The sequence below is a fragment of the Danio aesculapii genome, chromosome 8, assembly GCF_903798145.1.
Source record: "Danio aesculapii chromosome 8, fDanAes4.1, whole genome shotgun sequence".
Taxonomy (NCBI): Eukaryota; Metazoa; Chordata; class Actinopteri; order Cypriniformes; family Danionidae; genus Danio; species Danio aesculapii.
The window spans coordinates 3,857,286-3,882,285 of record NC_079442.1 but is presented as its reverse complement, the minus strand read 5'-3'; the positions used below and the strand labels follow the sequence as shown (position 1 = coordinate 3,882,285).

General features: G+C 35.7%; 1 protein-coding gene across 1 annotated transcript in view; it reads left to right on the top strand.

The window, feature by feature from the left end:
* bin3 (bridging integrator 3) overlaps positions 1–25,000 on the top strand; it is an 86,295-nt gene that overhangs the window by 33,741 nt on the left and 27,554 nt on the right. Inside the window, exon 4 of the mRNA XM_056463037.1 lies at positions 19,117–19,258. Within this exon, the coding sequence (XP_056319012.1) occupies positions 19,117–19,258 (142 nt within the window). The remainder of the gene's footprint in view (positions 1–19,116; positions 19,259–25,000) is intronic.

Here is a 25,000-nt window from a genome sequence, read left to right as displayed (position 1 = left end):
ACTCACACACAAACATACATACACTCTCATGTACACACAAATACTATTAGCACAGGAGAGAGGCTTTAAACTGCAGAGCAAACCTTGCACACACACACACACACACACACACACATTCTCTCTCTCTCTCTCTCTCTCACACACACACACACACACACACACACACACACACACGTGCAGATGCAAACTTACAATTGGCCACTTCTCTACTAAACAGGCTTGAAATAGCAGCTCTGACTCTTCTGTGACTCAATTACAGAAACAAATATCTAGATTTAGGGCAGCACAGTGGGTAGCACAATCCCTCACAGCAAGAAGGTCTCTGGTTCGAGCCCGACTGGGTCAGTTGGCATTTCAGTGTGGAGTTCGCATGTTCTCCCAGTGTTGGCGTGGGTTTCCTCCAGGTGCTTCGGTTTCCCCCAAATCCAAACATTTTTAATATTATTAAAATGGTCAAGTCCGAATACTCTTAACAGGAGCTTTAAAAGTTTAAATAATTAGTCAAAGTATTTTAAAGTGCCCTCAATAACAATATCATCCATGTTTAATATTACAATAATAACAACAATTCCTTACATTCATATAGCGCTTATTCTGGGCACTCAAAGCGCTTTACACATAGAGGGGGATCTCCTCAATTTATTGCATTAATAAGTATCAGCACATGTCTAATGTGAAGATCATTTAAATACATTTTATTTCAACATGAAAATGTTCAGTTTTGTACAATTATTAAACTAATAATTATGATTCAAAGCTGAATCTTCACCATCCCCCAGTCTTCAGTGTCACATAAATCTTTCTAAAATATTCATTCATTCATTTTCTTTTCGGCTTAGTCCCTTTATTAATCTGGGGTCACCACAGTGGAATGAACCGCCAACTTATCCAGCATTTGTTTTTTTTATTCAGCTAATGCCCTTCCAGCTGCAACCCATCACTGGGAAACACATACACACTCATTCACACACACATACACTACTGACAATTTAGCCTACCCAATTCACCTGTACCACATGTCTTTGGACTGTGGGGGAAACCATAGCACCCGGAGGAAACCCACACGCAGGGAGAACATGCAAACTTCACACAGAAACTGACCCAGCCGAGGCTTGAACCAGCGACCTTCTTGCTGTGAGGCGACAGCACTACCTACCGCGTCGCCCCTTTCTAAAATATTATTTATTTATTTTAAATCAATAATTCAGCCGTTATTAGTCACATACAATCAGGATTGTGGATTATTCAGGATTATGTCATGAATATGAAACTCAAAAGAACAGAATTTGTAATTAAATATTTTTATTGTAACATTTAAGTTGTTTATATAATTTTTATTTGTCATTTTAGTTTACTTATTTAGTAAATACTATATTTTTTGAGTACTTAAATGTTTTTTTTGGGTAATTATTTATGTATTACCAAACTATATACAGTACCACGGTTCCAAAGAACAGCCTAAATAAATGAATGACTAAATGAATGAATAAATAAATCAGCAGGAATTAAAATATATCCAAATAGAAAACAGCTGCTTAAAATGGTAAAAAAATATTTAGACATGTTCCTGTTTTCGATGTGCTTTGGATCAAATAAATGCAGTATTGGTGAGAATAGAAGAAAATATTAAACATTTTTCATTTTTAAGGTAGTAAATCATTACTAAAGGTTTTTAACATTGGTATTAATATTTTATTTGTTTTATTTGTTATGGTCAAAAACACTCACCGGCCACTTTATTAGGTACACCTTGCTTATACCAGGTTGGACCCCGTTTTGCCTTCAGAACTGCCTTAATCCTTCGTGTCATAGATTCAACAAGGTACTGGTAATATTCCTCAGAGAATTTAGTCCATATTGACATGATAGCATCACACAGTTGCTGCAGATTTGTCGGCTGCACATCCATGATGTGAATCTCCACCACATCTCAAATGTGCTCTATTGGATTGAGATCTGGTGACTGTGGAGGCCATTTGAGTACAGTGAACTCATTGTCATGTTCAAGAAACCAGTCTGAAATGATTCACCCCAAATTTGATGTTTGCCAAATTCTGACCCAACCATCTGAATATTGCAGCAGAAATCAAGACTCATCAGACCAGGCAACGTTTTTCCAATCTCCTATTGTCCAATTGTAGCCTCAGTTTCCTGTTCTTAGCTGACAGGAGCGGCACCCGGTGTGGTCTTCTGCTGCTGTAGCCCATCCGCCTCAAGGTTGGATGTTTTGTGTGTTCAGAGATGCTCTTCTGCAGACCTCGATTGTAACGAGTGGTTATTTAAGTTACTGTTGCCTTTCTATTAGCTGGAATCAGTCTGGCCATTCTCCTCTGGCCTCTGACATCAAGGCATTTGCGCCCACAGAACTGCCGCTCACTGCATATTTCCTCTTTTTCAGACCATTCTCTGTAAACCCTACAGATGGTTGTGCGTGAAAATCCCAGTAGATCAGCAGTTTCTGAAATACTCAGACCAGCCCCTCTGGCTACAACAACCATGTCACGTTCAAAGTCACTTAAATCACCTTTCTTCCCCATTCTGATGCTCAGTTTGAACTGCAGCAGATCGTCTTGATCATGTCCACATGCCTAAATGCATTGAGTTGCTGCCATGTGACTGGCTGATCAGAAATTTACGTTAACGAGCAGTTGGACAGGTGTACCTAATAAAGTGGCCGGTAAGTGTACATGTATAAAATAAGTATATATAGTATAGTATTTAAATTCAATATTTGATAATTTTAGTTTTTGACTGTATTTTATATAATAATAATCACAGCCTTTGTGAACATGTGAGACTTGCAACAACAACACACACAAGCTAAATAATTAAATGATGCTATCAGAAATACCTTAATGGTCCTCAAAAAAGTTCCTTTATGCTTGATATGCCAATAAAGATGACCTGAACATGTTTATTTATTTATTTATTTATTTATTTATTTATTCTCAGTGAATGTCACCCACTAATGTATTACAGCATTGGCTCTTTTCAAACTTTGCATGCGTCCAAATCAAGTGTGCAAGAAATCTCATATTTGTCTTCAAACAAAACGACAGCATTCTTTTAGCCATCTCCGCTACGTCTCGCCTCCAGAGGAATCCTTAAAACATGCCGTCTTTGTTTTCTGCTGAGCCCAAACGCATTTAAACCCAGATGCCATGAAAGACCAGATTCCATTAGTGCATCAATAGCTCAGCGTTTCTCCTTTCTTTCTCCCGTTGTTCTCCCAGTGTGTTCTATGGCAGGAAAGTAATTCTAATGCGATCCTTGGTGAAAAGCTGTTGAAACTCTAATGGCTTCAGACAGATGTCGGATCTGTTAATGTGATAACTTATTTCTGGTGCAGGTGAGTGTGTTTGTGTGTGTGCGTGCGCGCCGCTGGCTTTGACTGTGTGTTTTGTCTGCGCGAACAGAAGTCAGCAACAGTTTTCAATCGCACGAGTAGCTCTCCATTATATCTGCAGGGTGATATGCATTAGGGGGAGGCTGTTTTCACTTGCTTCATTGAAGTCTTTGTTGCCTAAGACGAGATGAAATGTTTGTGTGTGTGTTTTTTGATATGGCGCATTGCTGGATATCTCTGCAATAATTACACTTGTCTTAGCAAAGCACTGACTGTTGCTCAAATTGAAGATAGAGTCCGTAGAGTTTAAACTATATTTTCTCACTCAAAATGAACATTCAGTTTGAGTGAGTGAGTGAATTATTGAGTGAACGAATGAGTGATTAAATTGAGTGAGTGAATTACTGATGAGTGATTAAAATTGAGTGAGTGAACTATTAAGTGAGCGCATGAGTGATTAAATTGAGTGAGTGAATTAGTGATGAGTGATTAAAATTGAGTGAGTGAACTATTAAGTGAGCGAATGAGTGATTAAATTGAGTAAGTGAATTAGTGAGTTAGTTATGATTGATTAAAATTGAGTGAGTGAATTACTGACTGAGCGAATGAGTGATTAAATTGAGTGAGTGAATTAGTGAGTTAGTTATGATTGATTAAAATTGAGTGAGTGAATTACTGACTGAGCGAATGAGTGATTAAATTGAGTGAGTGAATTAGTGAGTTAGTTATGATTGATTAAAATTGAGTGAGTGAATTACTGACTGAGCGAATGAGTGATTAAATTGAGTGAGTGAATTACTGACTGAGCGAATGAGTGATTAAATTGAGTGAGTGAATTAGTGATGAGTGATTAAAATTGAGTGAGTGAATTATTAAGTGAGCGAATTAGTGAGTTAGTTATGATTGATTAAATTGAGTGAGTGAATTACTGATTGAGCAGATGAGTGATTAAATTAAGTGAGTGAATTACTGACTGAGCGAATGAGTGATTAAATTAAGTGAGTGAATTACTGACTGAGCGAATGAGTGATTAAATTAAGTGAGTGAATTACTGACTGAGCGAATGAGTGATTAAATTGAGTGAGTGAATTAGTGAGTTAGTTATGATTGATTAAAATTGAGTGAGTGAATTACAGACTGAGCGAATGAGTGATTAAATTGAGTGAGTGAATTACTGACTGAGCGAATGAGTGATTAAATTGAGTGAGTGAATTAGTGAGTTAGTTATGATTGATTAAAATTGAGTGAGTGAATTACTGACTGAGCGAATGAGTGATTAAATTGAGTGAGTGAATTAGTGAGTTAGTTTATGATTGATTAAAATTGAGTGAGTGAATTACTGACTGAGCGAATGAGTGATTAAATTGAGTGAGTGAATTACTGACTGAGCGAATGAGTGATTAAATTGAGTGAGTGAATTAGTGATGAGTGATTAAAATTGAGTGAGTGAATTATTAAGTGAGCGAATTAGTGAGTTAGTTATGATTGATTAAAATTGAGTGAGTGAATTACTGATTGAGCAGATGAGTGATTAAATTAAGTGAGTGAATTACTGACTGAGCGAATGAGTGATTAAATTAAGTGAGTGAATTACTGACTGAGCGAATGAGTGATTAAATTAAGTGAGTGAATTACTGACTGAGCGAATGAGTGATTAAATTGAGTGAGTGAATTAGTGAGTTAGTTATGATTGATTAAAATTGAGTGAGTGAATTACAGACTGAGCGAATGAGTGATTAAATTGAGTGAGTGAATTACTGACTGAGCGAATGAGTGATTAAATTGAGTGAGTGAATTAGTGAGTTAGTTATGATTGATTAAAATTGAGTGAGTGAATTACTGACTGAGCGAATGAGTGATTAAATTGAGTGAGTGAATTAGTGAGTTAGTTATGATTGATTAAAATTGAGTGAGTGAATTACTGACTGAGCGAATGAGTGATTAAATTGAGTGAGTGAATTACTGACTGAGCGAATGAGTGATTAAATTGAGTGAGTGAATTAGTGATGAGTGATTAAAATTGAGTGAGTGAATTATTAAGTGAGCGAATTAGTGAGTTAGTTATGATTGATTAAAATTGAGTGAGTGAATTACTGATTGAGCAGATGAGTGATTAAATTAAGTGAGTGAATTACTGACTGAGCGAATGAGTGATTAAATTAAGTGAGTGAATTACTGATTGAGCAGATGAGTGATTAAATTAAGTGAGTGAATTACTGACTTAGCGAATGAGTGATTAAATTAAGTGAGTGAATTACTGACTGAGCGAATGAGTGATTAAATTAAGTGAGTGAATTACTGACTTAGCGAATGAGTGATTAAATTAAGTGAGTGAATTACTGACTGAGCGAATGAGTGATTAAATTGAGTGAGTGAATTAGTGAGTTAGTTATGATTGATTAAAATTGAGTGAGTGAATTACAGACTGAGCGAATGAGTGATTAAATTGAGTGAGTGAATTACTGACTGAGCGAATGAGTGATTAAATTGAGTGAGTGAATTAGTGATGAGTGATTAAAATTGAGTGAGTGAATTATTAAGTGAGCGAATTAGTGAGTTAGTTATGATTGATTAAAATTGAGTGAGTGAATTACTGATTGAGCAGATGAGTGATTAAATTAAGTGAGTGAATTACTGACTGAGCGAATGAGTGATTAAATTAAGTGAGTGAATTACTGACTGAGCGAATGAGTGATTAAATTAAGTGAGTGAATTACTGACTGAGCGAATGAGTGATTAAATTGAGTGAGTGAATTAGTGAGTTAGTTATGATTGATTAAAATTGAGTGAGTGAATTACAGACTGAGCGAATGAGTGATTAAATTGAGTGAGTGAATTACTGACTGAGCGAATGAGTGATTAAATTGAGTGAGTTAGTTATGATTGATTAAAATTGAGTGAGTGAATTACTGACTGAGCGAATGAGTGATTAAATTGAGTGAGTGAATTACTGACTGAGCGAATGAGTGATTAAATTGAGTGAGTGAATTAGTGATGAGTGATTAAAATTGAGTGAGTGAATTATTAAGTGAGCGAATTAGTGAGTTAGTTATGATTGATTAAAATTGAGTGAGTGAATTACTGATTGAGCAGATGAGTGATTAAATTAAGTGAGTGAATTACTGATTGAGCAGATGAGTGATTAAATTAAGTGAGTGAATTACTGACTTAGCGAATGAGTGATTAAATTAAGTGAGTGAATTACTGACTGAGCGAATGAGTGATTAAATTAAGTGAGTGAATTACTGACTTAGCGAATGAGTGATTAAATTAAGTGAGTGAATTACTGACTGAGCGAATGAGTGATTAAATTGAGTGAGTGAATTAGTGAGTTAGTTATGATTGATTAAAATTGAGTGAGTGAATTACAGACTGAGCGAATGAGTGATTAAATTGAGTGAGTGAATTACTGACTGAGCGAATGAGTGATTAAATTGAGTGAGTGAATTAGTGATGAGTGATTAAAATTGAGTGAGTGAATTATTAAGTGAGCGAATTAGTGAGTTAGTTATGATTGATTAAAATTGAGTGAGTGAATTACTGATTGAGCAGATGAGTGATTAAATTGAGTGAACGAATTCGTGAATGAGTGAAATATTCCGTGAGTAAATGAGTGATTAAATTAAGTGAGTGGACTAGTGAGTGAGTGAAGTATTGAGTAAATGAGTGCTTACATTAAGCGAGTGTATTAGTGAGTTAGTGAATTGAGTGATAATGTTAGTGAGTGAGTAAGTGAATTATTGGGTGAGTGAATGAGTGATTAAATTAAGTGAGTTAATGAGTGAGTGAGTGAAATATTGCGTGAGTAAATGAGTGATTAAATTAAGTGAGTGGACTAGTGAGTTAGTGAAGTATTGAGTAAATGAGTGCTTACATTAAGTGAGTGTATTAATGTGTTAGTGAATTGAGTCAATGAGTGATAATTTTAGTGAGTGAGTAAGTGAATTATTGGGTGAGTGAATGAGTGATTAAATTATGTGAGTGAATTAGTAAGTGTGTGAATTAGTGAATTATTGAGTGAGTAAATGAGTGATTAAATTAAGTGAGTGAAGTAGTGTGAGTACATTATGGAGTGAATGAGTGAGTGAATTAGTGAGTGAGTGAATTATTGCGTGATTAAATGAGGGATTAAATTAAGTGAGTGGATTAGTGAGCGAGTGATTAAGGGAGTGAATTAGTGAGTGAATGACTGAATTATTGAGTGAGTAAATTAATGAGTGAGTGAGTGAATTGGTGGGTAAGTTAGTGAGTAAATTATTGAGTGATTTAATTCAGTTATTAAATTAAGTGAGTAAATTAGTGTGTGAGTAAATTATTGAGTGAATGAGTGATTAAATTAAAAGAGTAAGTGATTTATTGCGTGAGTAAATGAGTGATTAAATTAAGTGAGTGGATTAGTGAGCGAGTGAATGAGTGATTAAGGGAGTGAATTAGTGAGTGAGTGAATGACTGAATTATTGAGTAAATTATTGCATGAGTAAATGAGTGAGTGAATTAGTGAGTGAATTGGTGGGTGAGTAAGTGAATAAAATATTGAGTGAATGAGTGATTAAATTGAGTGAGTGAATTAGTGGGTGAGTGAATTATTAAGTAAGTGAGAGATTAAATTGAGTGAATTAGGTAGTAATTGAGTGGATGAGTGAGTGAAAGAGTGATTAAATTAAGTGAGTGAATTAGTAAGTGAGTAAATTCTGAGTGAATTATTGACTGAATGAGTGATTAAATTAAGCGAGTGAGTGTGTGAATTAGTAAGTAAATGAGTAATTAAATTAAGTGAATTAGTGGCTGAGTGAATTATCAAGTGAGTGAATGAGCGATTAAATTAAGTGCATTAGTGAGAGTTAATTATTGAGTAGGTGAATTACGGAGTGAGTGAATGACTGACTGAATATATTAGTGAGTGAGTGAATTATTGATATAGTAAACCAGTGATTGAATTAAGTTAGTGAATTAGTGAGTAAATGAGTGATTAAATTGAGTGAATTAGTGAATGACTGAATTATTTAGTGGGTGGATGAGTGATTGGACTCTTTGGTGAGTGAGTGAGAAAATGAATTATTGAGTTAACTATAAATTGAGTAAATTAGTGAGAGAATGAATTGAGTGAATGAGAGAACTAGTGATTGAATTATTTAGTGAACGATTGAGTCAAGTAGTGAGTAAGTGAATTATTACGTGAGTGAATGAGCGATTGAACTTTTTAGTGAGTGAGGGAGTGAGTGAGAGAATGAATTATTAAGTGAGTTATCTATTGAGTAAGTTAGTGAGTGAGTAGGTTAGTGAATCAGTGAGTTAATTGTGTGACTTAGTAAATGAGTTAATTTGAGTGAATTGGTAAGTTAATTGAGTTACAGCACCTTTAACCCCTTAACTGTCACCAAGTGAGTTAGTGAGTGAATTAGTGAGTGAATTTGTATATGATTCTGTAAATGAATTAGTGATTGAATTGAGCGAGTGAGTGAATTGAGTGAATTATTTATTGAGCGAATAAGCAAATTACTTATTTGAGTGAATGAGTGCATGATTGATTTAATGAGTGAATTAGTGAGAGTGAATATAATTTATTAATTGAGTGAGTGAATTTGTGAGAGTGAATATAATTAATGAATTGAGTGAATTATTGGGTAAGTGGATTATTAAGTGGATCAGTGAATTAAGTGAAGTGGTGAGTGAGTGAAATATTAGTATTAGTAAGTGAGTTGGTGATTAATTCAGTGAGTGAATGATTGATTGAATTACTGAGTGAGGAAGTGAATGAATGAGTAATTGAATTAGTGAGGAAATTTAATTAATGAACTAAGTGAGTGAATTATTGAGTGAACTAGTAAGTGAATTAGTGAGTGAGTGAAAGATTGATTGAATTACTGAGTAAGTGATTGAATTTAGTGAGTGAATTTAAATAATGAATTAAGTGAATTATTGAGTGAATTAATGAGTCAGTGAGTGAGTGAATTATAAAGCGAGTGAGTGAATTGGTGAATTACTGAATATGTTCTGAATATTTTTTTGTGAACTGTACCTCTCTGAATCAATAAAGATAGTGTTTTGAGTAGTATTTTATCTGTATTTCTTATAATCTCCTTTGTATTTTTCTTACAAAGAAAGGTTGGTTATTGTTTGTTTATTGTGACAATGCCAAAAAATATATAATAGACGCTATAGACTATTATTTAAAATAAATGCAGTACCAAAATAAAAACAATGTTGATATACTGAAGAAGATTATTCAGGTTAAAAACTAAAGTGACTATATGGTTACATAATATTTTCATTTGTGTCCGCTCCCTCTCTTTATGAACTATAAACAGTATATAACATGAGTGGAACAACCCATAAGCATACATTTGAAGGAGGGACCAGGGTCAGCACTAGATTCCAGAATGGCACAGTCTATTGTGGGTGGGTTTGACTCTTGTTACCACCCTAGTTACCACCCTAGCAAACACCCTACCATTGTCTAATGCATTCAGGGAGTTGATATTGGTTGTGTCCCGTCTCCTGTGGTGTTTAAAACAGACACAGGGCTGGTCAGACATGTGGATCTCCTTCCATTTCTGTTTTTCTGGCGCAACTAAAATAAAGGCAACTTCAGGCATGACGCAGCTCTCCGATTACTCCCTACAGGACGGTGAACTTGTTAAACTCCCGCTCGCCCTGTCCAGACTCTGGTTTTGCTGGCGGAGCTGCATGTATATATGTGTGTGTGTGTTGTAAACAGCCGACTGCCACTTTGTCCAACTGTTATTTCTGTCGTTTTCTCAGTCGGGCGGCCACCGCACCCGCAGCCAGTCCAGACGGGTGTTAAATTATACAGCCGAGCAACGAGCTGGAGCGAACGTCTGTGTGTGCAGCTATGCGAGTGTTCATCGAAAATACAAAAACAAAGAGGTTTTATATGGGACGGGTGCATGGCCATGCGCTTGGGTTGTGCTGATTCAGACGGGCTGTCCTCTAGTCAGACTAGATTACAGCGAGCGTTTTTAGATCGCTTACTTCCAAGAACAACACTCGTAAACTATCAGTATAGACACTAACCTGCAATAAACCGCCACTTTGAGGACAAAAGTGCAGATTCCAGCAGGAATAGTTCTGTTTATTTTACTGTAGTGTGAGAAAACTGGTTAAATATATATTTTAAAAAATGGCAGCAGTGGTTGCTAGGATTTAAATGGTAAAAAATAAGGTCAGCACAGTAAAAACTGTCAAAAGTTTTGTAGTCGATTACTCTGTTTCATTCATTAACACACTGATGTTCTAAATTAGCATTGGTGCATTTAAGATAAAGATAAAAGTTTTTGGGAAGTATAATACATTTTTGATACGTTCATCTTGCATTACATTTTGGCATAATGATATAAAGGTATTCAGCCAGTCAGATACATTATTTTAATTTAATTTAATTTAATTTAATTTAATTTAATAAATTTTATTTTATTTTATTTTTTATTTTATTTTTATTTTTATTTATTTTATTTTATTTTATTATTATTTATTTTATTTTATTATTTTATTTTATTTTATTATTATTTATTATTATTTATTTTATTTTATTATTTTATTTTATTATTATTTATTTTATTTTATTTTATTATTATTTATTTTATTATTATTTATTTTATTATTATTTATTTTATTTTATTTTATTATTATTTATTTTATTATTATTATTATTTTATTTTATTATTTTATTTATTTTATTTTATTTTATTTTATTATTTATTTTATTATTATTTATCTTATTTTATTATTATTTATTTTATTTTGTTTTTTATATCATTTATTCTGTCATTAATTTTTGGAAAAGACAGAAATTATGTGTTGTAAATAAATTGTTCATGCAAATTAATCAGAACGCCTTATAATTGTTCTGAGTTAAACTCGTCCTAAATATATGAATGTCATAATTCTATAAAAATAGTAATGGAAAAGTTGCTGAATGGCAGTATTTATTTTAATTTACTGCCCATTTTAAGTGAAGTCAGAATTATCAGCCCTCCTGAATTGTTAGCCCCCCTGTATATTTTTTCACCAATTTCGGTTTATCAGAGAGATTTTTTTTTCAACTCTTTTCTAAACATAATAGTTCAAATAACTCATTTCTAATAACTGATTTATTTTATCTTTGCAATGATAAGAGTACAGAATAAATGCTAGATATTTTGTAAGATACTAGTATTCAGCTTAAAGTTACATTTAAAGGCTTAATTAGGCAGGTGGTTTGTTCTGTAGACTATGGAAAAAATATTACTTAAGGGGGCTAAAAATATTGACCTTAAAATGGTTTTAAAAAAATGAAAACTGCTTTTATTCCAGAGTAAATAAACCAAATATGACTTTCTATATATATATATATATATATATATATATATATATATATATATATATATATATATATATATATATATATATATATATATATATATATATATATATATATATATAATATATATATATATATATATATATATATATATATATATATATATATATCTATCTATATATATATATATATCTATCTATATATCTATATCTATCTATATATATCTATATATATCTATATATATATATATATATATATATATATATATATATATAGATATATATATAGATATATATATAGATATATATATATATATATATTCTATAAATAGATATAGAAAAGGAGACATTTCATTCATAAAGATGAGGAAACGGGTTTGGGTAGAGTTTTTACAACCTGACAGACTCCTCCTCCTCACCATTTCTGTTTGTTGTCTAAACTGGCAGTTGGGGGGCATGGTTAATTATTTTAGCCACATCCAACACCTCAGACAGACGTTATCAAAAAACAAACAAACAGGAAGTGCATTTTCAGATTAATTAAAGATCACAAGGGCAAACTCTTTTTGTTATCTTAATGACATGCGCAGATGAATTGATCACCACAAAACTAGCAATGTGAGCTAACAAAATCATTATGGTTGGTTTTGACTTCATTTGTACTTTAAAATCAACTAACAGGGAGCCAGTGTAGTTTCCAAAGCTGGAGCGATGCGTTCTCTCGGTTTGATCACTGTCAGAATGAAGTTAGTGCTTGTGTTTTGCGTGACATATATAATGCAGTTGTCACTTTTGATATTGGTGTGAAGCAGAGATGTAGAAGAGAGCAGTCAGTGGGTTAAGGAGCTGTTTTATAAATAGAGAGAGAGCGTGGGTTGAGGGGCTCGGTCCTCTGACGTCGGGCCGCTCCCTTCTATACTTCCTGTGGGGAACAATTTAGGGCTTGTCCTAACAGAGCTCGAAAGCCTCTCTCTCTCTCCCTCTGTGCGTCCGCGAGTGATGTGATGTCTAATGTCTCACAGAGCAAACAATTTTTCACAGTATTTCCTATAATATTTTTTCTTCTGGAGAAAGTCTTATTTGTTTTATTTCAGCAAGAATAAAAGCAGTTTTTATTTTTTTTAATAACATTTTAAGGTCGATATTATTAGGCCCCTTAAGCAATATTGTTTTACAAACCACTGTTATACAATGACTTGCCTAAATACCCCGAATTAGCCAAGTTAGGCCTTTAAATGTCACTTTAAGCTGAATACTAGTAACTTGAAAAATATCTAGTCAAATATTATCTGCTCTCATCATGGCAAAGATAAAAGGAATCAATTATTAAAAATTAGTTATTACTACAGAAGAAAAACAAGATCATAAATGTTTTGACCCACCTGAGGGAGAGTAAATAGTGAGTAAATGTTCATGTTTTGGAAAACTCTCCCTTTAAACAAATAAAAAGATAATTTGAAGAATGTTGAAAACCTGTAACCATTGATTTTCATAGTATTTATTTCCCAAACCAAGTCAATGGTTTCATCTTCAAAATATCTTCCTTAGTGTTCAACAGAAGAAGAAAAAATCATAAATGTTTTGACCCACTTGAGGAGAGTAAATATTGAGTATATGTTAATTTCTGGCTGAATTGTCTCTTTAAACACACAGAAAGATAATTTGAAAGATGTTGAAAACCTCTAACCATTCACTTTCATAGTTATTATTTGTCAAACCAAGTCAATGGATTTTGTCTATCTTCAAAACATCTTCTTTAGTGTTCAACTGAAGAAAAACAAGAAGATAAATGTTTTGACCCACTTGAGGTAGAGTAAATATTGAGTAAATCTTCATTTTTGGGTAAAATGTCCCTTTAAACACATACAAAGATATTTCAAAGAATGTTGAAAACCTGTAACCATTGATTTTCATAGTATTTATTTCCCAAACCAAGTCAGTGGTTTCATCTTCAAAATATCTTCCTTAGTGTTCAACAGAAGAAAAACAAGATCATAAATGTTTTGACCCACCTGAGGGAGAGTAAATAGTGAGTAAATGTTCATGTTTTGGAAAACTCTCCCTTTAAACAAATAAAAAGATAATTTGAAAAATGTTGAAAACCTGTAACCATTGACTTTCATAGTATTTATTTCTCAAACCAAGTCAATGGTTTCATCTTCAAAATATCTTCCTTAGTGTTTAACAGAAGAAAAACAAGATCATAAATGTTTTGACCCACCTGAGGGAGAGTAAATAGTGAGTAAATGTTACTTTTTTGGAAAACTCTCCCTTTAAACAAATAAAAAGATATTTTGAAGAATGTTAAAAACCTGTAACCATTGACTTTCATAGTATTTAAGTCAGTGGTTTCATATTTAAAATATCCTCTTAAGTGTTCAACTGAAGAAAAACAAGATCATAAGGGTTTTGACCCACTTGAGTAGAGTAAATAATAAGTACATGTTCAATTTTGCGTGAACTGTCCCTTTAAGCTTCAAGATTCATCACATGCAGTCAACAGCAGATCTACAGCTTCTTCACCTAAATAATGCACATACATTTATAGCTGTTTGACCCTAAAACTGTCCTCCTGCTCTGAAGCTGTGTTTTCTCAGTAGTTTTAAAGTACTGTTGCTCCCAGGCGAAACGCAGGCAGGCCTCAAACCAAAGCGGCCGACCGACTCTGTTGCTAAGTTACAGTTTAGTTTTCCTATTTTTAGTTGCCCGAGACCAGGCTTTCTCACCCAGAGATTATATTTTGATTTGGATTAGAAAAGATAATGATAATATTAAAAAAGAGACATTTGTGTGGCTGTAATTAAGTGATCCTGTTAAACCGGGAACCTCCTCGTCACGTTATTAAACGATTGTCTGTCATTGTGGAACAAACACACAGTGAGCTCTTAAAGACAAATGTGCCGTTTGCTGTGTTCAATACACTATTGATTTTCTCTCCTTGTAGGCTGTAAAGCGCGGTGTTGTCTTTCACTTCAAGTGCAGCTGAAGCAATCTGTAGATATTTTTTGACAAATGATGTGAACGTGTGTAGCAGATGAAGACTCTTATCACGTCTGTGGCCTAGAAAATGCCGTTTTGTGTCATTAGCCGCGTTTCCACTATCGCGCCTAAAGCGAGCGAGCCAAGGCCAGTCGCGTTTCCACTATCACTTCCGGGGCGTAATCGGGCCAAAGCAGGGCTTCCTTGGGGCCAGCGTCCGGCCTTTTTCGGCCCGCCGAATACCTTGGGCCAAGGAGGGCCAACTGGGGCTTCGGGGCGGGGTTACGTACAAAGGCGGAGTTTTCCTGTCAGGTAAAGAGGAGACAAGATGCTTTCTTCCCTTACATTTGTTTTGCTATCGCGCTTGATCAACTCAGAGGAAAATGTTCAGAGGCAAATAGACGGCGTTTGCAGAAATGAGGACGTTATCAAATCTGTGTTCGAAGTAAATGCCGCCGAACTCGAATGTCCTTATCCAGGGATCGCTGTCTGGCCTTACACCAACAGACCACAAACAGTAAAAAAGCAATCGCTTCGGTGTTCTCCATCTTCCAGCTCTCGTAGTGATGCCAGGTTGTGTTTGTGGTTATAATTTGAGTTTTTTGTTCCCGCTGAAGTGGGCGGGTTGTGTGACGTTTGATTCGGGGGACGTTCTGGGGGCGGTGTTTGCGTGACGCGATGCGAGAAACTAGCCCGACAGTGGAGACGCGACATGATTTCGGCCTCATTTCTCAACCTCCCGGGCTATTGGCCCGGCCTGGCCCGATTAAAGCCCTGGCTCGCACTGGCCCGATAGTGGAAATGCGGCTACTGTGCCACTTCTATAATGCAATTCAAGAGTTCACACTTAGCTGATGATCGATTATAAAGCTTGTTTGGCATGCTGTCCCTCGAGCTCATAAGATCCTCGAGCCCGGGGCTCCCTCCCATTTGCAAGGCGAGAGGGGAGTTTGAGCTCAGGTTGATCTCGAGAACTCCCTTACTGTAGTAGCTAATCAACAGATAGTGATTGCTCTTAAGAGATAACTACTTACTAGGAGCACGTCTATGGTGCCGATTTGGATTAGTCAATTAACTTAAGTTGCGTGTTGACGGTTGGAAGAAACCGGGGACCTGGTTGAGGAACCCACGTGAGCACGAGGAGAACGTGTAAATTCCGCACAGAAACGTCGACTGGCTTGGTAAGGACTAGAACCAGTGACATTCTTGCTATGAGGCAACAGTGCTAACCACTGGGCCACCGTGGCACCCATCTCGGAAAGGAGGAGGAGTTGGGGTGGAAGGGGGGATTCTTCAAAATGAAGATTGCTGTTATATGGAACTTAGGGTATTTATTGTAGCTTAGCAATCGTCTGATTGGTGAATCATAAATTGGATAATGCTGGACCAGCCACAAGCAATCAAAAGCACGTGATCCTCTCGAAATTAGTTTATAAAGAAACTTCACTTAATGTCAAGCTAGCAAAGCTTATGTGGATAGTAAGGGATAGAAACAGTACACCCACCTGACCAATCAGCTGTCTCTCTTGCTTGCATTGTTTACTGTTGGTTGCTAGGTTACCAATACTACAGTGAGCCACTCTAACAACTTGATTGAAACGTGCCTAATTCTAATCCAATTCACGTTAGCAGGGCTTGACATTAACTTTTTTGATCACCAGCCACTGCGGCTAATAGATTTACAACATCACTAGCCACTCGCCATTTTCACTAGCCACAATTATGTTGTTGGGAACATTTTTTTATGCATAAATTTGACTTTAACATGCTAAAATTACTTGATTTAGATGTTGTGATATGTCCGCAAGCCTCCCCATTCATTTCACTTTTTGTGTGTGTTGTGTATGAGCAAATGGGTCATGGTTTCATAGTGTTGTGTTACAATTGGTTTTCATTTCACATGACTTTTCAGAGCTCAAAATTAAGGATTTACCAAATTTTTCTCTGACCATACCAAACATAAATAAATTATTATTTCGTATCCACAAGTTTTAAATGTGTCCAAACAAGCAAAATATAGCTGTATACTATTTATTTAACAAAACATTTCTTAAAAAAACTAAAACAATTGACTTAAAAATAAAAAATAACTGCTGTAGGACATCTAAAACTATGCATAGTAATCTGTCCTGGCTAAAGGTCCCAGATCACCAGTTAACTATACTTAAATGGGGAGTTAATCTCATATTAAAGCAATGTTATTGTAAAAAATGACAAACCATATTACCAAAAATACCTGTAAGCAAAAGAAAGCAGGTGAAAAACATTCCGTGTGTGATAATGAAAGGATGATCACACACAAGATTAACACTAGGCCAATTAGTAATTTAATTTAATTCAGCTTTATTTGAATAGCGCTTTTACAATGTAGATTGTCAAAGCAGCTTCACATAGATTAGATTAGATTAGATTCAACTTTATTGTCATTACACATGTACAAGTACAAGGCAACAAACTGCAGTTTCGGTCTAACCAGCAGTGCAATAGCAGCAAGTGCAGGATACAGCTATAAGTTATAAAGTGCAGTTATAGAAAAACTATGGTGATATTTACAGATGGATGTACTATCAACATTATATACAGGTTGTTTTAGCTATGAACAGAGATTTACAATAAATGAATATATGTACAGTATGCTATTAATAATCAGGAGTGTGCAGATATAAAAACATAATTACAAATGTCCATGTGCAGTGGGTATGTACAGTTCAGATAAGTGAATCAGTGCAATGAATATGTGCAAACTTTAATTGTGCAAATGTTAAATAGTGCAGTGTTTGTGAGGGGTATACGTTAGAGGAGTGTGGGGGGTGTGTTTGGGGGGCAAAAGAGTCAGTGAGAGGCAGAGTTCAAGTGGAAGACAGCTCTGGGGAAAAAGCTGTTCCTCAGTCTGCTGGTTTTTGTCCGGGGGAGCCTGAAGCGCCTGCCGGAAGGCAGGAGAGAAAACAGTCTGTGAGCAGGGTGAGAGGTGTCCTTAAGAATACTGCGTGCTTGGCGCAGACAGTGTTTCTTCTGGATGTCCTCTATGGCTGGCAGTGTAGTCCCTGTGATGCGTTGGGCAGTTTTCACCACCCGCTGCAGTGCCTTACGCTCAGCAACAGAGCAGCTTCCATACCAGACTGTGACGCAGTTGGTCAGGATGCTTTCTATTGTGCAGCGGTAGAAGTTCACCAAGACGGCTGATGAAAGCTGGTTCTTCTTAAGTTACCTTAAGAAAAATAGGCGCTGGTGAGCCTTCATAGAGGATCATAGTAAGTTGAAACAGTTTAGTTCAGTTTGTAGTGTTTAAGTTTAGTTCAGCTCAGTTCAGTGTGGTTTAAAAATCACTACTGAGAGTCCAAACACTGAAGAGCGAATAATCTGTTCAAAGAATGGTTAAAACGAAAGTAATCGGTGCTGCTTACCAAAAGACAAATCTGGAGCTCTTGAAAGCAGCAAAACTTTGGGTGCACGAGCATAACTTTTTGTCTAGTCTATTTGAAAGAGAACCGATCACACCAGTTGCATTTCTAGGCACGGTTGTTTCACGCAAGGAAACGGGAGCGCGCACGCGTTTTAATCACCTGTGCGCGCGGGTTATCCTTTCATTCGGTATCCGGCTGCTTTCTTTTGCCCCCTCAAATATAATTAGTTTTGTCAGTTGTGCTGCTTCTCGATTCTAAGATCACATTTGCACGAATATTGGGCCATCTTTATTGTCGTACGCTGATTTTAAGAAAACTACAATTTAAAAATTATTTTCAACCAGCCAAAGTGGCTGTCAAACCCGCCACAGGGAAATTCTACCTGCATTTGGCGAGTGTTAATGTTAAGCCCTGCACGTTAGGATAGACACCCGGCTATTGATAAGCTTAGTGCGCCATCGCTAAAAACGACTATTATGATAATTGAATGGTATAGCCCACAAACGGGCGGGAGTTTGGGCTATTTAAGCCAGAGCAAAACTACCAAACAACACTTGTTTACCAAGTCATCGCAAGAGTGCTACTGTGGTGCCTCGAGCAAACTCTTATATTGTGTATACCTGTTATTATTGTTTTTTTGTTTTTGTAGATGTAATTGGAGGATATTTTTGCTGATTTTATTTTCCTGTTTGTTGTTTCTTTGGTACTTTTTTTTGTTGTTAGCACATGTATATACCTTCACTGTGGATGGACTTTTTGACACTGTAAATAAACATCACCTTGCATGTCAGTGCTTTGCGAGTAAGCCATCATAATTTTTTTTTTTACGAACTCACATTTTTCCCCCTGAAGACGAGCTGGTGGGCTCGTTTTCATCACAATCACAAATATAGTTAATTAATGAATGCAAAAGACTGCAATCTAAAAAACTGAATGGACTTGTGAATGATTCATATTGACAGCAAATTAATATAAGTTATGTTTTTCTTAATGATTTGTCTGATTTAATCAATTTTTTTTTTTGTCTGGTATTTGCTCATGGATGTAGTCTGTGCTGTGTTCTCTCAGGTACAGCAGTGTGTTTCCCAGTCTGAACATGGCAGTGAAGCGCAGGGAACAGGCTCTTCAAGACTATAAGAGACTCCAGTCCAAAGTGGAGAAGTACGAAGAAAAAGAGAAGACGGGACCCATCATGGTCAAACTCCATCAGGTACAAGCAGTTCTTCCATTTAAATGAGATACAGGACTTGCAGTTTCAGGCATTCATGTTTCAATGATTGACTGATTTCCTGCTCAATACCAAAGAATCTGTGAACACAAGTCAGTTCATGAAGCGGTCAGCTTGGAAATGCCCCAGGTAGTGGTTTTCTATGAGCAGCTCCTGTCTGCGTGAATAAGAGAAGACGGAAATCTCGTTTTTTATTTAAAAGATTACGAGATTCAAATCAGGAGTCAAATGGAAAAGCAACAGAATCATAATTTCATTTCTTTAGCTCAATTTTTATTAGAGTGTGTCCTTGAACTTTACATGCATTGACAATGGTGATCAAATAAATAGTCATTTAAATGGATAAAACGTTTGATTAATTAAATAGTACCAGGGGCGTAGCAACCGGGGGGGACGGGGGGGGACACGCCCCCCTCACTTTTTGGAAACAGGTTATTCTGTCCCCCGTTTTATTTGACCTAGCGGCCGCAAGTGTTCTCTGATTTGTTACTTGATTTGAGTGAACGATCACTCAGCCAATCACAGCGCGAATCTCTTGAGCGTCTGCCACGAGCTTCATTCATTCACTTTGCAGTCAAAGACAGGGATGATGCGGAAGGGAGCAACAGCTACAGCTGGGTAAATCACGGTAAATCACTAACGTTACAGAATCCTACTTTTGTTCCGTTTCGAAGTGAGAACCGTAAAGTCCCTGGTGCTGGTGTCTTGTCTGGTGCTGAGCCAGAGAAAGACAGCGGGGTTAAGTTGGTTTTGTTTTCGGTATTCCTTACACATTCAGGGACGGACGACATTAACTAAAAAACCTCTCACCCTAAAAAGATCTAAACTGTTTTCCCTACAAAAAGACAAAGCTGGTTATGTTTCACAGCTGTCTTTCTTTTTTCGCTTGATATTACGAGCACTGCTTGAGCAGTCGCAATATGCGTTTAGCCAGAGAGAGCTCGCGCTGACCTAAACTCCCAGTAAGGGACCGTCAGAAAAGTGCTTCTTTTTTTTCGTTTTTTTTTTCCGAAAACAAGACCAACTTAACTCTGCTGAGAAGGACGTGTTATATTATCATAATTATGCAGCCTTTTTACGGCCTGTTGCTTAGTTTATGATTTAGACATGTAAATACACACAAGTACTAGTAAAACAAGAACTTTAGCGTTTGTAAAACACACAAGGAAGTCTAACAATCCATTAAAATATAATATGCGGATGTGTTTTAATCATATCAGATACACATACTGAAAGTAACTATAAAATTGAATCTACTCCTCTCTAAGTTCACCAACCACTTACTTGCATGTATTTGGGGAGTAATTGGTGAATTTACGTGTTGAATCCTGCGTGTTCTGCTTTTATGAATGACGCATCGGCCGCAAGTACACATGGCGATGTCCATCTCAGGTTATATGTGTAGTATCAACTTGCAATTTTGCACTTGTATTGTAGTATTTAAAAATATTTTCACAGAGTAATGCTTAATTTAAATGTGTGTGGTTCTGTTTATTTATTGTTATTATTAATATTTTGTAATTATTTTAGAATTAAAAAGAGTTAAAAGATTATTAAATAAACTTTATTGCTAATAAATCATTAATCATATTTGGGTGACCATACAGCTGTCCCCCCCACTTTTAAAATGGCTGTTACGCCCCTGAATAGTACATTATTATTTTGTGATTCGCAAGTGTTTTCTGTTTATTTACGGTTGTGAATTACATTATGGGATGTTGATCTCTGCTCTGTCGACTTTTGATGTTGAAAATTCAACTTTTATTGACATTTTAGTAGTGTGAATTAATATAATGTATAGAGAAATAAGTATGTAAAATAACATCAAATGTACTGGCAGTTTATTGTGAGTTTTTTTGCAGCGTAATATTCACCTTATTCTCCGCGTACGAGCGGGCGCAGCCATTTGAATCATTTTGGCTCAAAACTTCCGGTCTCATTCACTTCCATTCATTTTTAAACGTTAAAAACAGCTCGTTTTACTGCTTGGTGTTGCAAACTGATATTTTCTCATTATATTATTCTACTTTGTCTGTATTGTAATGCAAACACTTGTTTGTGGAGTAAGCAGTTTGACCGTTTTCTGCCGATTATTATTCAGAATCAGAATCAGTTTTATTGCCAAGTGTGCTTCACACACACAAGGAATTTATTTTGGCTACAGAAGCTTCCAGTGTACATAAAGTGACAAGTGACAACACAAAATAAATCTGAAAAAAAAAAAAGAGATAAACATTAAACAGATGCGGTTAGTCAAGAAACCTGGATGTTGAGTTGTATGTACAGATTGTTATAAATATACAGGTTATAAGTATACAAGTGCGAATGTAGAAAGTATTGCATTGTATATTGATATAAGGTGCTGTGTACAAGTGCGTATGTGCAAGTGCGTTGGGGAATATTTAACTGTTCATAAGGTAGACAGCCTGAGGAAAGAAACTTTTCCTGTGTCTGGCTGTTTTTGTGCTTGGTGCTCTGAAGCGCCGACCAGACGGTAACAGTTCGAGCAGGTAGTGTGCTGGGTGTGAGGGGTCCAGAGTGACCTAGTCATTCCTAGTAATTTCTCATTCCTAGTAATTTCTCCCATTGGCAACTGAATCGGAAGTTCTAAAACAATCGCAAAAACGCGCGCACTTCCTCATTGAAGAATAAGGTCAATACAACACCAACCCAGATAATATATCACTGCAAACTATTAAAAATGTTCATAAAAGTCACTTTTTCCAACTTTTAAAGGTTAAAAGTTGTTGGACGAAAGATCAAGCTCTTATAATGCAACTCAAAAGCACAAATAAATGTGAAATTAAAAAATTAAAATTAAATTAAATCAAAACATGAATCACCAAATACGGAAAATTTACAGATTTTTTTACAGTGGAGAAACGGTGTAAAAATATCCATAAAGTTGCAGTTTTCTGTGTTTGTGGCTGTTTTTTTAAACATATTTAATGGAGAATTGTGAGATAAAAACTTGCAGTTTTTAAAAAGTAAGTAAAGATCATGTAATAAAAAGAGCTGTATTAGACTGGAGAGACTAACTTATAATAACTTATACTAACAGTACTTACTTTTCTAACTTATCAAAAGCAAGCAGATAGACTTTGACTATCTCTGCGAACCATATATTAATATTATGTAAATTGTGTGTATTTTTATTTATCTGTGTTTTTTATTGTATTATTTTTTTGGTTATTTTGTCATTATCAATTTTTATGTTTCAATTCATTATTTTTATTTATTTATTATTATTTTTTTATTTCGATATTTTAGTTATTTAAATTTTTTTTAGTTATGTCATTTGAATGTGTATATATTGGGGGGGGAGAAAAAATCAATAAAGAAAAGAATTATGCGATTAAAATCTTGCTTTTCATATTTGTAAATATTAAACTTATATAAAATATAAAATATTATATAAAATATTATAATTTGAAAAGCAAGATTTTATCGCACAATTTTGACTTATCTCATGATTCTGCGTTAAATCTGCTAAAAAAATTCTTTAAAAAAATACGTTTTTTTCTGTTTTTTATTGTAATAAAATATTTGTAATTTAACAATTTTCTGTATTTTGTGGGTTTTTTGTGATTTTTATTTATTTAAATTTCCCATTTATGTTATGTTTTTGAATTGCATTATGGGATCTTAATCTTTCTTCCAACAACTTTTAACCTTGAAAAGTTGTAAAAAGTTTTTATCTCATGATTCTGCATTAAATCTGCCCAAAAAAGCTGCAACAAAAACAGAAAACTGATTTTTTTTATGAATCATTTTTACTTTTTTTATTGTAATAAAATATCTTAACAGTTTTCCGTATTTCGTGATTTTTTTTATTTTTATTTAATAATATTTTTATTTTTAATTTCCCATTTATTTATGTTTTTGAATTGCATTATAGGACCTTAATTTTTCCTCCAACAACTTTTAACCTTGAAAATAAACAATTACAAGTAAATATCTTGCAATTCGTACATTTTAATTGCAGCTTCTCACAATTTGAAGGGAAAAAAAATAAGATAATAGAACAAAACGTAGCTGTCATAAATGCAAGAATGTTTACAAACTCACAGCTGTATCTACAAAAACAGTTGGAATTGCAAGCTGTAAATATAGAAATTATGTGATCGCACATAATCGGTATCGATAGACAAACTCAAAATACTGTTAAAACTCAGTTCAGAAGCTCAAGAACTGTGAAATGTTGACTCAAAACTGCAAGATCCAAAATTGGCAGTGTCAGTGTGCTTTTAAACCTAGACTTTTGTTTCAGAACCTGGCGCGTTTCCCCAGTTAGCGCAGATTATTTGGCGTATGTGAATCCAGCAATCGCACTCGGATCTGCGCCAAAACAATCGCTCCGAGATCGTCTGAATGAGTTAGTCTTGGTTTGGTTGAAACGAACTCTGGAGTGCATCGTTTGTAGTTAGAAAGCAATACGATCCGAACCAGGCTGTATCACAGAGTATTATGGAGATGTAAGGCAGAATGTCATCATTCCTACTGGTAAATATATGTCATGTCAAATGTGAAAGTGAAAGCATGTTAAATATTAGCAAGAGCTGTTTATTCCTTGCGACGCAGTGGCGCAGTAGGTATTGCTGTAGCCTCACAGCAAGAAGGTCGCTGGTTTGAGCCTGTGTGGAGTTTGCATGTTCTCCCTGCGTTCGCGTGGGTTTCCTCCGTGTGCTCCAGTTTCCCCCACAGTCCAAAGACATGCGGTACAGGTGAATTGGGTAGGCTAAATTGTCCATAGTGTATGTGTGTGAATGAGTGTGTGTGGATGTTTGCCAGAGAACATCTCTCCCAGAGGATGCTGGCTGGAAGTACATCCGCTGCATAAAACGTGCTGGATAAGTTGGCGGTTCATTCCGCTGTGGCGACCCCGGATTAATAAAGGGACTAAGCCGAAAAGAAAATGAATGAATGAATATTTATTCCTTGGGAAAATTGACCGAACTGCAGTCTTAGTTTATAGGTTATTTCTCTCTATAATGTAAAGCCTATAATGCATAAGCCAACTGCTATGTATGAGAGAGTCTTACCTCTGATTTATATTTGGTGACGATGTCTGTGGGTGTCACCATTCAAAATTAAAGCGCAGCATTTCTCTTATAATGTCATATCATGTCATAAGGACGCATGACAGCTGAGCGGGACTCTGAAAAATAAACCGTGAAACTCTGATCAATGTGAGGAGAGTTTACTCGCACGTGACTTGTTTTAGCTCTTTTGGTTTGTTTAGAAACTTTGCCTTGTAAAAGCGAACCACACCAAGAACAAAAATAAACATTAGCCGCATTTCCACTATCGGGCCAGTGCGAGCCAGGGCTTTAATCGGGCCGGGCCGGGCCAATAGCCCGGGAGGTTGAGAAATGAGGCCGAAATCATGTCGTGTCTCCACTGTCGGGCTAGTTGCTCGCAGCGCGTCACGCAAACACCGCCCCCAGAACGTCCCCCAAATCAAACGTCACACAACCCGTCACACAACCCGCCGACTTCAGCGGGAACAAAAAACTCAAATTATAACCACAAACACAACCTGGCATCACTACGAGAGCTGGAAGATGGAGAACACCGAAGCGATTGCTTTTTTACTGTTTGTGGTCTGTTGGTGTAAGGCCAGACAGCGATCCCTGGATAAGGACATTCGAGTTCGGCGGCATTTACTTCGAACACAGATTTTGGCTGCAAGGCGCAAAAGAGCAGCCGAGCGACGAGAACGAC